General features: G+C 39.2%; 2 protein-coding genes across 6 annotated transcripts in view; both read left to right on the forward strand.

Moving 5' to 3' along the window:
- Positions 1-6,959, forward strand: part of csnk1g2b (casein kinase 1, gamma 2b) — a 40,144-nt gene extending 33,185 nt beyond the window's left edge. For 2 of the 5 annotated variants that reach the window (XM_074667869.1, XM_074667870.1), the window contains exons 7-12: positions 679-763; positions 843-991; positions 1,440-1,523; positions 2,814-2,915; positions 3,713-3,819; positions 4,694-6,959. In XM_074667869.1, the coding sequence (XP_074523970.1) occupies positions 679-763; positions 843-991; positions 1,440-1,523; positions 2,814-2,915; positions 3,713-3,819; positions 4,694-4,748 (582 nt within the window). In that variant the 3' untranslated portion in view covers positions 4,749-6,959. The remainder of the gene's footprint in view (positions 1-678; positions 764-842; positions 992-1,439; positions 1,524-2,813; positions 2,916-3,712; positions 3,820-4,693) is intronic. The other 3 variants (XM_074667871.1, XM_074667874.1, XM_074667873.1) reach the window with 3 other exon arrangements.
- Positions 6,960-6,970: 11 nt separating this feature from the next.
- On the forward strand, positions 6,971-17,186 carry mfsd12b (major facilitator superfamily domain containing 12b). Its single transcript, XM_074667868.1, has 9 exons — positions 6,971-8,100; positions 9,886-10,096; positions 12,555-12,687; positions 12,772-12,957; positions 14,028-14,120; positions 14,205-14,297; positions 14,701-14,874; positions 15,939-16,033; positions 16,529-17,186. The coding sequence occupies exons 1-9, from the start codon at positions 7,827-7,829 to the stop codon at positions 16,662-16,664; spliced, it is 1,395 nt and encodes a 464-aa protein (XP_074523969.1). The 5' UTR covers positions 6,971-7,826; the 3' UTR covers positions 16,665-17,186.
- Positions 17,187-17,804: the final 618 nt, after the last annotated feature.

A 17,804-nucleotide genomic window follows, 5' to 3' on the forward strand; every position in this document is an offset into this window, starting at 1 on the left:
CTTTCAAACCCTTGTAAATAAAATTTTCACCGTCCTTGTAAAGCTTTTTACCTCAAGGCTGATCTGTTAGTACGAGGCACCAACAAATGAAACACTACCAAGAATTCAAGGTCATTGTTAATAACAAGAAGATAACTAACAGTTCCCCTTGTCATTGTAAGGAGACTTGTCTGTAGTGCACAAGTTAAAGTCATAATATAATTCAGACATGGGAGTAAGAACAAGTACCCTGTGTGCAGTCTTATGAACATAGAAATTTTATTGAGAAAAAAAGGAAATAAGATAAAAGACTGTAAAATATGCTGTAGTTTGATATTTTTATTGAGTTAATACACTGCCATTTGTAACTTGATCAACTACATGTTTTTTGTCTTTCACTACCAGAGGGAGGGTTCAGAACTTTGCATTTGTGATGCTTGTAGTTTTGGCTCAAAAGTGGTCCAAAATTGATCAAAACACAGCATCCCAAGTCTTGAGCTTCGTGGCAGCAGGGCTGACATTCATCAACACACGCCCTTATTATTTTATTTGTTTGATACTGACTCAAACACTTCAAAATAACTAACCACAGGATTTGCATTCTCTTAACTTCCTATTTACACCTTGTTATTTACCCTGCAAGCAGCTTTGGATTTCCTCAAACTCTGACTTATCTGTATTTTTATGTCTTCCTCTCAGGCGGACACTTTGAAGGAGCGATATCAGAAAATTGGGGACACCAAACGTGCAACACCCATTGAAGTGCTTTGTGAAAGCTTCCCTGGTCAGTGGAACTAATCAGTTGAATATATTCCTCACTCAATAATATTTCCATTATAACAATATCTTCTGTTTGGCTACAGAAGAGATGGCCACCTACCTACGCTATGTGAGGAGGCTGGACTTCTTCGAGAAGCCTGATTATGACTACTTGAGGAAGCTCTTCACCGATCTGTTCGACAGGAACGGCTACGTCTTTGACTATGAATACGACTGGGTTGGCAAATCACTTGTGAGTGCCTCTTACTGTAGCCACTAATCCACCTCTGAAATCATTTTGATTGAAGCATCCAGTTTGCAGATTTTATTTCTCTCACTTTGTTTCATGGTCAGTATATTAAAAACTATACTCTAGTATAGTTATAGTTTTGACTATAGTAAAAAACCTGGATGGAGTTTGGGAGTATTTGTTTTTACCTGCATGACCTTAACGCTCTGTCTCAAGGTCATGCTGGTCAAAACAAATTGGGACTGGGAAAGAGGGATTACATTTAGTAAAAACAACACCTTAGGATTCTGAGATTAAAGTTGTAAACACAAAAATTATTCGACCTAATCCTCTGAGAGAATAATCACCAGATGAAAAATGACTAAGTATGAATTTTAAAACTGAAGGGTTGAGTGTAAACACCTCCAAATGTCTTTATATTGACCCTGTTTGTGCCTCCTGTTTTCTGCAGCCCACACCGATAGGCCCCATCCCCAGTGATACGCCCCTGCAACCCAGCAGCAGAGACAAAGCACAACAGCAGACCAAAAACCAGGTAAGCTCACCAGCATTAAAGAACAACAAACACCACAACCAGCCAGCTGACTGACTGACCGACCAGCCAGTCAACCAGCCAACCCTGTCAGTCAGGTTCCTCTGCCAGGCTGCTCCTCGCCTTTGTTTACTTCCTGGAGAAAATGGCTGCCGTTCACTTCCACTTCATCATTTCTGTTCCCGTCTACAGCCAGTTGTTGACAGTGATGTCATCTACCCCAACAGCCCTTGTCAGACAACGTGACTTTATCAAACTGTAGAAAATGAAACACGTTGCACAAACATGAGGCGGGCTCTCTTGCTTCAGCTGTGAAACAAAGCAACTTCAATTAATTCTTCACACTTTTCCACTCTATGCTCAGGTCATTGCATGCATGAGGTGACAATGCAAATTGCATTGTTCATACCAGCAATGACATTCTTAGTGTGTGACCAAGTGTGGACTTTCTATTCCTCTTAATGGCATGCTATCCGAGCCTTGTGATGATGCTAGTTTAGCTGTAGAGTTAGCCGAAAACAGCTGAAGAACTCCTCTGATAAAACATGTTGATGTACTGAGAAGCTCTGACTCATTGGTTCTCATAAAGCCATTCAGGTAGTACATCAGATTATATCATGACTGATTACAGTGGACTCTAGACTCTTTTTACTGCCCACCATGAACTGTGATTAGCCATGGAACAACTTAACCAGCCAATCAGAATCAAGGACATGTCTCACGACTGTGAAAACCTGTAACTTCCTGGTTTGAGCAGCCAGCTGTATCAGTAAGAAGTACTTGCTATCAATCTATTTAGTGTCATGCCTATATTTAATGCTGGGAAGATAAAACAAAATATATGCATCATCAGCTCTGCTGATGAAAGAAACATGGACTCTAAACTTGAAAGAAGTTCATACTATGTTGTTAGCTAAGTTTCCTAAACCCCAGGTGTGTTGTATTGATTACTCAGCTCTAGTTGAGGTGATCAAGGCTGTTTTCTTTTACTCCTGCATGACTTTATTACTGTGTTGATCTGTGCTTCGCGTCAGATTTTCGCTTCCCTTCTACTCTATTAACATAGTTTGTCTTAACAAGCCTGCTTCTGCTTGGAAGATGTCTTCTTTAATTTTTTTGTTTTTGTTTCCTTGTTTTTTTGTTTTGTTTTTTTCACTCACCCCCCTTTCCCTCTTGCCCCACCCCCTCCCTCCCACCACATTGCCTCACCCCTTGACCCTACACCCTCCCCACCCCTTTTTCACCACTTCACCACCACCACCTGCCTCAACCCTTTTTGCTCTTTGCGTCAAGTCGCCTGAGCCCAAAGGAAGTGAGTCTCAGCCCACTCCAGTGACCAATAAGGAGACTCTGGGGTCGCACCTCACAGCTGAGCGGCTTGGGGGCTCTGTTCAGGTATTGCTGCTAATGCTACTGCTGCCGCTCTGATGGCTCATGCATGTAGCCATATAGTATTTTTTTGTGCGTGTCTGATCCCCCCTTTCTCACTCTCACTTCACTCTGCCTGTCTGTCAGGTGATGTGTCCTGACCCTCTCTTTGTGTGCCTGCTTCAGACAGTTTGAATCCCTGCGTGTCTGTGCTTTCCCTGTTCTGTTTGCTCTCACTGCTTCATTCGCCTCATCTGCTGTCAGCTGCCCAAAGCAAGGGCCACCAAAAGATGACATCCAACAGCAACTGTCATACCAACCTCATGAAACAAAGTTTAAATGTGAAAAAAAAGACCCAAAGCAGTAATAAAAGACTGAAAATGTACACATCTTTATACCATTTATCCATTTTGTCAAAAATCCTAATGTATATCATTCAAAAAAATGAGGTCTCCTTTGTCACTGTAGCACCATCATGACACCTAGTGGTGGCTAATTGAACTGCAGCTTTTAAAAATGAGTTCACATTTTTCAAGTCTGTCTGAAAAAAATGTATATCATAGAGTATGTTTACACAAATAAAGGATATGTCTCCAGCCTGTGTATCGGTTTTAATGTTAGAACAGACGTGAAAAATGTGATCTTTCTCTTTGAGGGGATCCAGGTGATCAGTCAAACTGTTCTCCTCACCTGAGAGGGCAGACAAACAGAAATATCCACTGTGACATATATAAATGTGAACGTCCATCTCCACACTGTAAACAGTGACTCCAGAGTTGATTTGAGTGAGTGAAAGTTTTTGCTGTTCTTTTGTGCGTCTGCAGGTGATGAGCTCAACGAATGGAGAGCTGAATACTGATGATCCCACAGCCGGACACTCCAATGCTCCCATCACCGCTCCCACCGAGGTTGAAGTGGCCGACGAAACCAAGTATGAAGCAGTTCATACACAAAAAAGACAGTGCTGCTTGCAGAGCAGTTTGGGTTAACTGCATATTTTAGACACATTCAGTGTTTACCTATTAGCTCGTAAAGGTTTCAGGAATAACAGTATAAAACTTTAAAAGGCGACTTTGTCATTTCAGTAAGATCGTAGCTTTCGACTGAATAAGTCCCCAAAAATAACAGCACACTCTTTTCTATTTACCTGTAAATTAAACTTGACTGCATAGAGATAGAACCCATTTATGTTTATGTAATTATGACAATTTGATATTCTTTTCATTTAAATTTCATGGGTTGAAATGGCTCAAAATTGCATCTAGTGTTTTTAACCATCCCATAATGTTGCAAGGCCAGGGTCTGCGCTTGTAAAACAAAACATAAATTTCCTCCGAAGATTCTGGTCCAAACCAGCCCTCACCTCAGTGCAGCACGCTTTATACTTCTACTACTATTACTTTTACTTTATTACTCCACCATTATCTGTGTTTTAAGTCTGCACAGCAGCTACAGAAGAGATGGCCACCTACCTACGCTTATGTAGAGTACAGTGGAGTGATTCAGACACAACAGTACGCACGTCTGTAGCGCTCATAACCGCATCAACCACTACAGGGTACAGTTAATGCAGAAGTATAAACCAGGCGTAAGGAAACCACATTTTTAGATTTACATGTTAAACTTACCAGATTACAGCACCATGGAGTTTTAGACATACCAGAAAGTATGATCTCTGATACCAGTGACACCAGCTGTGTAACCCTAACCCTAACAAGCAGAGTGAAGCTGTATGTTTTTGTAACTAAGGTTTCCTGTGTTTCTCAGTGTCTTCTCTAAATGTAATGCTCCCCTGTCTCCTCCAGGTGCTGTTGTTTCTTCAAGAGGAGAAAGAGGAAAGCCCTCCAGAGGCACAAGTGAAAGAGAAGAGTGGAGAGAACTTGAAACATTGTGGTCACTGTCAAGTTTTAAATGGAAGCAACTACACAGACCCCCACCCACCCCTGTTCCTTATCTCTTTCCAGCTACCCCCCTCCTCCTCACCTCTTTCTCCCTCTCACCTCATTTCCTCCATCACTCTGTACCTCCCCTCCCTTCGCGCTCTCTCTTTCTCGTTCTCAGAGCTCCCCGGCTTCTGGCGAGCTAAAGGAATGTTGCAGTCCTACTGACTCCACAACAGACTCTTGATTCCTTTATCGATGAAATATAAACGTACCTGCATTACAACGGGGGGCTTGAGACAAAGTAAAAAAAGCTGTAACAATGAAACTCGAATCTGTGGCGTGAATATGAAAAAAGATGCTGTTTGAAACAGTTGTTGTATTGATTTAGATTCCATAAAGATGCTTATTGTTCCAACAGTCAGCTGTTGATCAGGGGGAACCGTGAGTGGTTCGAGTGAAAGAAAACTGCTCATTAGGAAATTGTTTTATTTTTCTTTCTTTCTTCCTTTGGTGTGTGTTTTGGGATCAAGGTAAAGAGGAAAAGGTGAACTATGCTGATGTTAAATCTGAGAGACACAGGAAGCATTTCATCTATAAAACAGAATATGGAGGATTTTTATGTTTTATTTTCTTCTTTTTTTTGTAATTGAATCCTCAGTTTTCAAAGTTGAATCCCTGCATTGAAGACTTATTTTTATGTTGTAGTGTTCTGGAGTTCGATTCTTTTCCTCTCTCTGGCTTTTTTTTTTTGTCTGTCGACGTGGACTTTGTAGCACAGTCACTGGCCTCAGGTACTGTGGAAGAGAGAAACAGATATCAAAATCTCTTATTGTTATTGCACTTTTGGAAACACAAAAAAGAGAGAAAACAAATACAGTGAAAAAAAAACTTTAGGTTTGAAATTAACAATTAAGAAAACAACTTAATAAAGACTGATCTAGGACGAGTCCTTCACAACGCTTATATCTGAGTTATGGCCGGAAAATGTTGTCGATTTACATGAAAAAAAGATATGTCTTCGATTTTTATTTCTTACATCAAAATAATTTACCAGGAAATCATAGTTTGTGCCTTTCTAAGTAAAATGTTTAAAGCTCAAGTGAGTGTCCCGCAATGACATTTTATCTAATCTGTCCCAAATGCTCACTGGATTACTGTTTGTGTTTGTGTGTGTGCGAGTGTGCGTGTGTGTGCGAGAGTGTGTGTGTGAATGAACTCTGGAGGTTTAAATGAATGTGTTAAATAACTGTGTGCTCATGTTTGCTCTCACGTATCAGCAGTATACACCCCTCCCCTTCATCCAGCACTGTGACAATCAACACATGAACATTATTGGTGTAGAGAGAGAACAGAAATGTGTGTGTGTGTGTGTGTGTGTGTGTGTGTGTGTGTGAGAGAGAGAGAGAGAGAGAGAGGAACAGAAAGCGTTCATGCTACCAGCTCAGAGAGATCCAACAGACAAGCTAGACCAGTGTAAACCCTGTTTTTTTTGTGTTATAGGAATCCCAGATGTGTGTTGAGGTCACATTTTGTCTGGATTAGATTTACTGTTGACCATTAATCTCCCTTTTTTAAAACTTTCTTTGCTGATGTACACAACTTTAGTTTCATGTGGGGCTGCAACAGGGCATTATTTTCAAAGCAGTGACGTGTGAAACCCTTTCACTTTAATCTTTGTGACATTTTTTGCGTCACTGAAATGGTTAATCACTTTTCACAATGGCTGCAGAGTCATTTTACCCTGATCGATTAATGCTCCACAGTTGCAGCTCCAGCTTCATAAATCTCTCAGTGACCGTTTATTTTATGTGTTGTTATATGTCTTGGCTGGTGTATTGTTTTTTGCTCTGTCTCCATCTGGGACCGTCACTCCCCCCCTCCTGTCTCCAGATAATGGCGAGTTTTATGGCCTTGAGTTATTCAAAGTAATTCTTTAATAATGGGCTCGCATAGTTGGGGGATCTAAGAGAGATGGAGAAATAAAATCAAAATTTTGGGAAGACAAACTGCAGACTTTTCAAAGGCAGATGGATCATGTTTCCCACAGTGTTACTTAAGACTTTCACTGGCTCCTGTTTATTCTTAAAGCCTCTTCACTGGACTCCCCATATCTGTTTTGTTCAGCAGGTTTTCTATGAAAAGGTCAGTACAGCTGAGATAACTCTGATCACATCACTAAACAATGGAACCCCAGTGTCAGAAATCAGTTCCCCTTTAAAGAGCCATTAAAGCCCCATTATTCTGATTCACTGGCTTTATTTTGGGTCTTAGGGTCCACAAAGCTGTATGACTGGCACATGATTACCACAACATACACACAAAAGTGGGGAAATAGGAAAAAATGAAGTGTTCAGTTTGGTTTAACAATGGCAATCTTGCATTTTTTTTAATTCAGAAAAAAATTATGAAGACTTTTTTTAGAGATTACTTTAATTACACTTTCTTCAGAATATTTTCTTTAATTTAATTTCAAAGAGTTAAACTACCCTTACTTCCACAAAAGCTATCTGATGTAACCCATGAAGGAGAGATAAATATAGGTGTCCATATGATAATGATTTCGTGGACAGTGAATCACTCACCATGTGAAGGACCTGAAAGAGGAAGTGTCTGTATTTGTAACTCACTGGTACCATGTGAGTGTGGATCAAATATAAACAGCACCGGAGGCGTGTCAAAGCTCTACAGCAACCTTCAAGACCAAACGCATCTCCAGATGTCTTTGAGGAACAAACGAGCTGGCGCGTTTTTACGCGTGAAATCCTCGGGGCAGTTGATTACTGAATAAAGCTTTTCTTGCAGCATTAAATTTGGTGCTGAAAGCTAAACCAGTTCAGCTGACCCACGTAGGGAACCAGCTTGGAATAATCCAGCACATTGCGTTTATTGTTACTTTTGGGAAAATTTTTGGCGTATACCCAAGATCAAAGGTTGAACACGGTTTTTGCTCAACGTCTTGTTGGTGTTACTATTTGCATCATGTATTTGTCAATATGAAAACGAGAGATCTGTTACTGTGAATAAAGGACGTTTTATCACAGGAGTCCAATCAATCATGGAGCCATATGTGCGTACTGAGCGCTCTTTGACCATCTGGAGGAGGTTATGTTATGCTGTGGGACACTTTCAGAACGACCTGTGCGCCTCTATGTGGTTCACCTATCTCCTGGTCTACCTCCACAACGTGCTGGGCTTGCAGAGCACCTATGCAGGTGTGCTGCTGCTGATTGGACAAATAGCTGATGGACTGTGTACGCCTTTGGTTGGATATGAATCTGACAAAACATTGACGGGTATCTGCGGGAAGAGAAAGTCCTGGCATCTACTGGGTAAGTTATAAATATCCATGTCTTTTTCAGACTGTTTATAAAAATATATGCTTAGATAAATGGTTAACTTCTGCGATTTCTTACTGGGTTAAAACTACCAAACGCACAATATAACCATGCAGAAATTGGAAATTTCAGTCTTTCTTATAAGGAAAAATTTTGTTGGCCTTTTATCAATTGATTAACGAAAGTAATATTGAATGTAGCTGGCTGAGCGTCAGTTTTAGTAGTTTAAGATTAGGTGGGACTCTCTGAAATATCAGAAACAGTTTGTGATGATATGCAGATAATTAAAATCCTGGAATTTAGCGCAAAAAAAATTAATTTAAAAAAAACAAAACACGTCGTTCTTTACCAAAAACAACTGCTCAGACCCATGAGACCAGTTTGAGGAGTACTGAAAGTGAAAAGTTGCCTGATTCTTCACCCGCTCAACACTTAAGGTTCTCCTTTGTCGTATTTTACATTTCACGATGATTTATTCATTCATTTAATTTATTTATTAGTTTACTCATTTATTTAATTCATTATGTGGATGTGGATTCGGGACTTAAGTTGGTCCAATTCAGCACCCAGACCCTTGGACCACTACGCCATGCTGTTGCAGTAGGTGCAGAAATGCGGATTGGCACAGTCTTGCTGTATTACGCAATGTCTTCCCTGGAAACGCATGGTCTGCAGATGCTGCTCCAAACCCTGTATTATTCCCAGAAACTAGATTTCTACATCACTAAGGCGGATTTGAGTCAGTTTTAGAAAGGACAGTCTGTGAAAAGGGGGTTTGAATGATGGAGGCTCTACCACATGTCTTTGAGGGTGCAAACTGTTCATCCTCCCTGCACGGACAGGCCCCTCCCACTTTCAGAAAGGGGCCCCTGGATCTACAGAGAAATAGGCACTTTGGCATCCCACATCATCCAGGGTTTCATCTTTGAGTTTGTTTAGCAGGCAAGCAGTTTCACTCAGCTCCTCAGACTGGAGGATGCAGTGTCCATGATTTCCAGGAAGAATGACAAATTGTGATTTATTAGACCTTAGGATAGTCCATCTTCAACTGCGCCCTGACCCAGACATGTCACAGATGTTTCCAGATCATGTTCTTCATGGTTTCCTCTGCAGCAACAGACTATGGTCAACTTGATTTTGAGCCCATGTGGTGTTTACCACCACAGAGTTGTATCTCTTTTTGATTTTGTCCAAAGGTCACAGCCATTTAGGATGTTCAGAAATGTCTTATAGGGCAGACCCCCTGGGGATGTACCATTTCATTTTAGGGAGGCCTCCTTGTTACGACTATTTCTACAGATTCTGTGAACCTTTTAAAACCACATACTGTAGATGATGAAAGCCTCCAAATTCTTTGTAATATTACAGCAAGGAAAATTATTATGAAATGGTTGAAATAATTTAAGGGCTTGATCTGAAAAGGGAACTGGACTTGGTAGCATGCCACTGGTCAGTATGCCAGAGGTTATCACCAACTAATGGCATATGAAAAACTCTTAGAGGCTGATATTATTTAGCTTCATCCACCAGTCTGAACAGGAGAGGACCTTCACAGAGATGATAAAACTCCAGCTCATACTGACTCTTACAAGATAGCAGACCTCTTTCCATCTTTCTAAGAGTCTCTGCCTCTGTGTTTGTTTTTTTACATAATGCCTCAACTTTTTTAGAAGTGGGTTTGTAATATGTTTCCACCGGCAATGTATGAGAGGCTTGTTGGTGATGCGAAGTTACACAAAGACTGAATTTTATTTAGGTAACTATTTCTCTTCTTTCCAGGAACTGTTAGTGTTATTGTATCCTTCCCATTCATTTTCAACCCGTGCCTGGCCTGCACCGACAACACCCCTCAATGGGCTCAGATTTTATACTTCTCCCCCTTCATCATCATCTTCCAGTTTGGATGGGCAGCCACACAGATCTCACACCTGTCCCTCATCCCAGAGCTGGTGACCCGGGAGAGTGAGAAGGTGGAGCTCACTGCATACAGGTGAACTCATATCTATGCTGCACACTAAGCGATTATTGTTGAAGATCGATAAATATTGCTGCTTAAAGTTTCAAGTGTGATTTATGTACCTTTTCTGAGGAAGGCTGAAGGCAAACAAAGAGGTGTCTTTTCTGTTTCACTGTCAAATAAAATATTTCCACTTCAAATGTTTTTTAAACTTTTTAAAGACTTATAATCAAACCAACAATACTGTACCAATTTAACCCCTCTTTGCTGTTAACAACATTTTGGTTTAGAGGTTTTAGTGAGTTATTTTTTAACCATATAAAGTTGAGTTATCACAGCAGAGACATGGTGCAGCTGAGTAGCTTAAAAGCAGGAAAGCATCCAGGGGCACATGGCCAAGTACTTTGGGTCCTGCCGGCATTTTCTTTGGAGCCCTGTCAGCATCTGTAGCTGTTATTTTAGTATCATTGTGAGCAAAACAAAGCAGAAACTATGTGTTTTTTTTTTCTAGAGATTTTGTTTTAAGAGGTCCAGCCAGCTGTTTTTGCCTAGATGCTAATCCTTAAGCTAACCAGCTACTGGCAGCCAAGTGTTTGGTAATGAATGGTGGGCTTATATTTGTTTATTCCCCAAAATGCCAAACAATAACTTTTTTTTTTTTTGCCAGGATATGAATCTTTGAAAGGTGGACACCACCTCTCAGAGAAACTGCATTTGAATAGATTAGAATAGAATAGAATAGAATAGAATAGAATAGAATAGAATAGAATAGAACTTTATTGTCATTGTAACAAGTACAACGAAATTAAAGCCACAGCAGCAATCAAGAAAACAAAAGTAATTAAGTGCATAGAAAGTGCAAAAAGGTCCATAAGAAAATAGATGATGACAGCTTGTCCATCATTCTCCAGTTCAGCCAGCCTCCACCTCCACAGGGTCCAGGACTGAGCTTCTTCATCAGTCTGTTCAGTCTCTATCTCCTGGATCCTGTCTGCTCACAGCAGGTGAAGCTCTTCCAACATGGCGTTGGTGTCTGATGTTAGCTCTGTTAGCCATGTCTGTTAATAGCATGATGCTACTCTGCCCTCTGGTATTTCCTCTATTGCTGGGTTAGCACAGCTAGCTCGTCCATCTTATTGGAGATAGATCTTACGTTCCCAATGACGATGGATGGAAGGACAGGTCCATGTCATCACTTCTTAGCTCACACCTGAGAACCAGCACGTCGTCCTCACCTCCTTCTCCTCACCTTGTGGGAAGACATCAGGCCTTACACCAATTAGCATTGACATGCTACTGGCTGCTAACAGCTGAGTTCACATGTACACAATGCAGCTATGGTTACATGTAGGATCTCCAGACACACAATGGAGAAAAAGTAGTAAAAATATCACTGAAGCCACAAAAAGTTTGGTGTCCATGACCAACAAATGAGCCATACAAAGTAATGAGCCACTCCAGATACAAAGATTAGGAAAAAGAGACGAAAAAATTACAAGAAATGGACAAAGAAGAGAGAGCTGCTGCAAAAGGCAGCCACAGCCAACAGGGTGGCGCCTAGAAACCTACCCCAGATCTCAAAGCCCTAAAAAGAAATGAAGTGACCAAAAACACAAGGACACATTAAAATTCCCCTGAACTGTAATTTGGGTTGGATATCAGAGGCTAAACCTATAAATACATTTAATGTACTGCACTGCAATGATCTCACAAACCAAGATGTGATACAGCTAGCCCTAAATTACCTTTCAAATATGATTCATCATGTTATTTGTGTATTTAAAGTCCAAGGTGAATGCTGTAGTGAGACGTTTGACTGACCAGCCATTCTAAAGTGTTGGTATTTTACTTTATCACAAGACAACATTATGTAGCAGTTACTGAAGAATCAAAGGGAATTTGTTTTAGACTGAAAATCTTATATTTCATTTGTGTCTGATTGATCTGTGAATTAATGTTTGCTTTAGGGACTCATGTCTAAATCTAAAACATCACCATGAGATGTTTCTGACGGTTCAGATAGTTCAAGTTCGCTAAGATTAAATGTTTGTTTGAAAATGGATGTTGACAAGGCACACATTTCAGCACAGTGGTGAAAGATTTGGTTTGATTCTTGTTTAGAAATGGGACACCGAATTTAAATATCAGAAACTGGTTGAAGTGTCTCTTTAGTTTCCTTTCCTGTTTGAAACACAGACCTTGTTTTCATGCTCAAAAAGATATTTCCCTTTTCTGCACTGTCCAAAATAAGAGAAGCTTAGCTAGCTGTGACATCAGATTTGTGTCAGCAGTGATGATTATAAGTAGTGGAGGGAAACTGACAAACAGAGCTGAGACCACAGCCAGACTTCGTGTGAAAACAAAAGGGGAAGTACTGTTATATCATCATTTTATCCAAAGCAGCTGAGATATGTTGAACCAAAACAAAATTTATTTTTATTCTTTGGTAAAAATATTTAAGTTAATGTATGTTTTTCTATTTTTTTCTTAGGTATGCATTCACAGTGGTGGCCAACATCACTGTATTCACGGTGGCCTGGCTGCTCTTTAAATTCCAGGCTCAACACAATCTCAACCCAACAATCACAGATAATGTGGGCCCAGTGGACATCCCTCTGTTCAGGGTAACAAGAGTGACACCTGACAAGTTTATGAGCTCCTGACAAATCAGTGTCATAACCTGATTTTTCCCCTTTGTGTGTCGATAGAATCTGGCCCTCATTATGCTGGGCACTGGGGCTGTATTCTCCCTGATTTTTCACCTGGGTACCAAGGAGGAGACGATGGCCTCAGAGAGAGAAAATCTGTTGATCTCGTCTGCTCCTCAGCAGGAATCCCGTCCTCGACCCATGTTTCGCTGGAAGAGTTGGTTGAAGGAGCCCTCCTTCTACCAGGTGACAGCCACTAAACAGTCATAATGTGTCAGATAACCAATAGAACCAACAACCAAGGGCACAACTTAATCACAGTATGAATATTAGCATTCAAATTTCTCACACTAAATGAAAAGTACAGACCTGTTTGTACAAACTGTAGGATTGAAATCTGGATTTGGTGCATGTCTGCCCTTACGTTGTCTCATGATGGTCCATCCAATGAAATAAAGTCCAAAAAAAGAAAGAAAATGAAAAAGCTAACAGTTTTGTAACTCTACATGTGATTTATTGTTGAAGTTAAATGTTCTATCCATTGTAACTGACCATTTCACAACTAAGCCTATGGAATTAAAAATTAAAAGAAAGTTTCCAATGGTACAGAGTATGAAAGAGTTGTGTAGAAATCTAATTCCTAATGAAACTCTACTTCTTGGCTGCTAGATTTGCATCATATATTTCCTCATTCAAATATAGTTTTGCTAACTTGTAATCAGCGTAAGCTCTTTAACCCTTTGTTTGGAGAATAATGTGCAATGTGCCAACAAGATGACTCAAATTTTATAGAGGGAACAAGCTTCTCAGTTTGTAATCCTTAATTAAAAAATAGTTTTCTGTAAAATCCTTCCTGCAGTCTGATGTATATGAAAAAGAAAACAATTTGTGTTAAAACTTGCTTCATAAATGTAAATGGAAACACAAAATTGCCAAAACAAATGAAACAAAAAGAAGATTAACTACATAAAGTCAGTTTTTTTTTTATTATTTAGCAAGACTTAATTATGTAAGTTTAATGGAAGAAATTGAAGGAAAAAAAAATATTGCATCAGGAAACTCAGTTATCCATGGTTAAATTTGTTATGGACCTGTTTATCTGACTCAGACTAGATTTAGAAAATACTCTTTAAATTGTCAGTCAGTTTAGCTAAAACCACTTTATGCTTAAAACACCAAAAATGAATGAATGAATGAATAATTAAATAAATACAATTAAACTATATTTAAAAGATAGACAATGTTTAAAATGGCTGTGCTGGAAGTTTAACTTTTCTTTTTAAACAACTTATTTCTTTTGTTTCATTTAACACCAGATGGCTTTTCTGTACATGTGCACCCGCCTTATAGTCAACTTATCCCAGACCTACATATCAATTTTTATCACCGCTTCACTGATGTTACCAAAGGTAAGGCCATGTAAACACATTTTGTTGGTTGTGTAGCTCATTTTGTAATTTGAATTCTTATTTCCTCCTCTGTGCCTCATCTAGAACTTCATCGCCATCATACCTCTGGTGATGTATCTCAGCGGCTTTGTTTGCTCCTTGGTCATGAAGCCAATCAGCAAGCTCATAGGAATTTATGTGAGTCCTTCTTAAGCAAAAACATCTTTAGCTTTCTTACTTTAACAACCCATGGGTTGTGAAATTATTGTTTATGGTACAATTTATAATCAGCTGATCTATTGACAACATTTATTTGGCAGCCTTTTATCTCCCTCTGATGTGACTACCAGAAGCTTAGATAGTAGTTTCTTATTGCTGCAAAATATGATGAAACATTACATTTCAGTGTTATGACATCATAATGAGTGAAAACCAGGATGATTGAGCCAAATTTCAAAGCAACACTTTACTTTGATAACCCATCAGCTCTCTTCAGACACTATCAAATGGGAGTGTTAGCATTGAGCTACTTAAGAGAAGACAGTGTTAGAATGTGGATGACTGATTAACAACATTAGAACAACAATGTGTCTGTTGTCAGATTACATACTTGGTGGGCCTCATGTTGGTGTTTGCATTCGGCATCTGGGTTTATGTGGCCAAGCACATGGGAGCTGACAGCATTTATGGAGCATCTGTTCTGCTGGGGGCTGGCACTGCTACAATCCTTGTCATGTCTCTTTCCATGACAGCCACACTCATTGGGGATCAGACGGTAAGTGAAGGACACCTATAACCCAACTATGGACAGACCTGTGTCAAAACATGAAACAAGTGATTGACCCAGTCAATTCTGTTTTTGTTAAAATACATCCTAGACCTAGAGAACCACTTGAGTACTAATCCACTTGTCAAAAATACCTTAAAAGGGTCAATTTTAACTTTATTTGAGTAATGCTTGCTTCAAACATTTTAAGAAATGACTTAAAATTTTCTAAAAGGGAAAATTGACCTGTGTATAACATTGAAATCACTCTTTGTAATAACAAAGGGAATCAAACTATCAGGGCAAAAAACAAAAACATCATAGTTGCCTTAAATGACATATTCAGTTAGAAGAAAAACAGACGGATGCAGATTTTATCTTAATGTGTGTTTAATTTGTTGTTGAAGACACATGATGTACAGAAACACTTGATCACAAGGTTAAAATAAAACACTGTTTTCATTGATAATTGTGCATTATCTTTAATAAGCTCCTGATCAGCTGAGAAAAAGGTGAAAAGTTGATCATTTGTCAGACTAGAGGCCTGTGCCGACTTACAGCGTGTTTTGTGCTGCCAGTACAAAACAAGAGCTCAAGAGCTCAGCGGTTGCTCTGATTCATAAAGCTTTGATTTAAACGCTGAGTTTGCTTCATATTGACTTTTACCTGATGGATTTCTCTCTCTCTCAAAGAAAGTGCATTCTCAGAAAGTTTGTCTACATTTTCGCTACCATCACTGATACAGAATTTCCCCTCTCTTTCTGGTGGTGGCAAAGTGTCACCTATGAACATTTTTGCTCCAGAGTTGAAAGTTGAAATTTTCTCAACTCAGAGAGCTGTAAGCACAGCAAAAAGCAACAAAATACACAGAGAGCTCAACAATGTATGAGGACAGCAGGCTTTCACTGTGTTTCTACAGGTGCTTTCACACCTGGATCACTTCCAGCTGAACCCTGTAGCTCTTTGTTTTTTGCTGCTCAATCTGTGAGCTGGAAATAGCTGTGAAAGACTTCCTCCATTGTACTTTGCTGCAGTGGTTGCAGTAATCTTTGATCTCTGTTTTTTTTAAGCAGCAAAGTGGTGCCTTTGTTTACGGGTCCATGAGCTTCACAGACAAGGTGGCAAACGGTCTGGGGGTTATCCTCATCCAGAGCCTCCGGCCGTGCAAGTAAGTTTCATATTTGAACAGACGTTAATAAGAAAGTACCCTCTGTTCCCACTAATAGGGAAGTGAAAGCTGTGTTTCAGTGGTTCAATTCTGGTTTTCTTTTCCTGCTCGCATTACAGGGGATTTTTTTTTTATAGGGAGGCAGTGTCAGCCTTTTTTTTTTCTTTTAAAAGCATTTGCTGTTTGGCCTTTGAAACCTTACTCACTATTGGTTTATTGGTTTTGTGGACATTAACATTCCTCCAAATTAAAGGTCCAGATTAATCATTAAGTCTTTATATATCTATATCTATAACTATATATATCTATATATCTATATCTATCTATCTATCTATATATATATATATATATATATATATATATATATATATATATATATATATATATATATATATATATATATATATATATATATATATATTATTCAATAGTATATTACACAATAGTTTCCTAACTCTGACCCGCTTCTCTTTCCTCTCTTTTTCTCTCTCACAGTGATGAGACCTGCTGTCCAGACTGCGTGTGGTTTTATCGTGACGTCATGGCGATGGTCACTGGGGGCGTAGCCATTGCTGCAGCAATTTGCCTCTTCACAATTATGACCTGGCCAATCAGGATAAGGCGAGGTTAGGGTCCAAATCTGTGGTATTCTTCGGTTTTACCTGTGGGAACAATTAAAAATCAGTCACTCATGTCATAGATCGATTAACTAACTGTTTGGTTATGCTGAGATGTCATTTGGATGTTTGGAGAGGAAAAGCCTTTGTTACTGGACAAGGGAAACCATGTAGAAAAAAATAAAGCCATGCTGCCACCTAGTGTTTAAAAGATCCATGATACAGGTTAAAAACATCTTTGAAAGGATTCAGATGTGTAGAGTAGGATAAGAGTAAAGACAGGAATCACAAAGACTTGTAAATACTAATGCAAACATTTTATACACTGATCTGGACATAATAAGTGGGAGGTCACAGTACAAACTGTACAATTTGCAAGGCTTAATGACTCACAACTTTACAGAAATTTTATATGAATTTACTCAAAATGACTTGGTCTTTAAATTTCTATTTGTTGAATTAAGCCAAGTTTTTACATAAACCCAGAAATGATTGTGTTGGTGCTCCCAGAAACTGGGTGAATTGACTTCTCTTGATTAAGGTGTGTTTGTGTGTTTGTGTGTTTGTGTGTTTGTGTTTGTGTGTGTGTGTGTGTGTGTGTGTGTGTGTGTGTGTGTGTGTGTGTGTGTGTGTGTGTGTGTGTGTGTGTGTGTGTGTGTGTGTGGGGTGGGGTGGGGTGTGTGTGTGTGTGTGTGTGTGTGTGTGGGGGGGGGGGGGGGGGGGATTATTATAATTATCCCTTGCTTTGATCATACTGTATTTACTGTAAAGAAACATTTTAGAAAAGATTTTGCTGGATGAAAAAAAACAAGTAATGATTAGAATCATACAAAGTGTATGCCCTAATGAAGTGAATTCTCAACATTAAAGCAGCTTGTAAAAAACAAAACTAATTTTTTGAATTCCATCTTGGAATTAATTCTATGAAAGTGTATCACTACCTTCAAGCTCCTAATCAAAAAATTGCAAAACATTTTTTTTTATTATTCCTTGTTCTATCTATGACCATGGTTTGTCTTCAGTATACAGTGATGTTTAGAGCTAATACATGTGAATAAAAGAGCAATGACAGAAAATATCTGAGGATTGTGTTGCTTTATAATGTTTCAGCATCTCTTTTTGGGTTCATTAGTCTTCCTTTTAACTGCACCCCA

This window comes from Halichoeres trimaculatus, unplaced genomic scaffold, assembly GCF_033239565.1.
Source record: "Halichoeres trimaculatus isolate MK-OKI-2021-1 unplaced genomic scaffold, fHalTri1.1 fHalTri1_scaffold_4, whole genome shotgun sequence".
Lineage (NCBI taxonomy): Eukaryota > Metazoa > Chordata > Actinopteri > Labriformes > Labridae > Halichoeres > Halichoeres trimaculatus.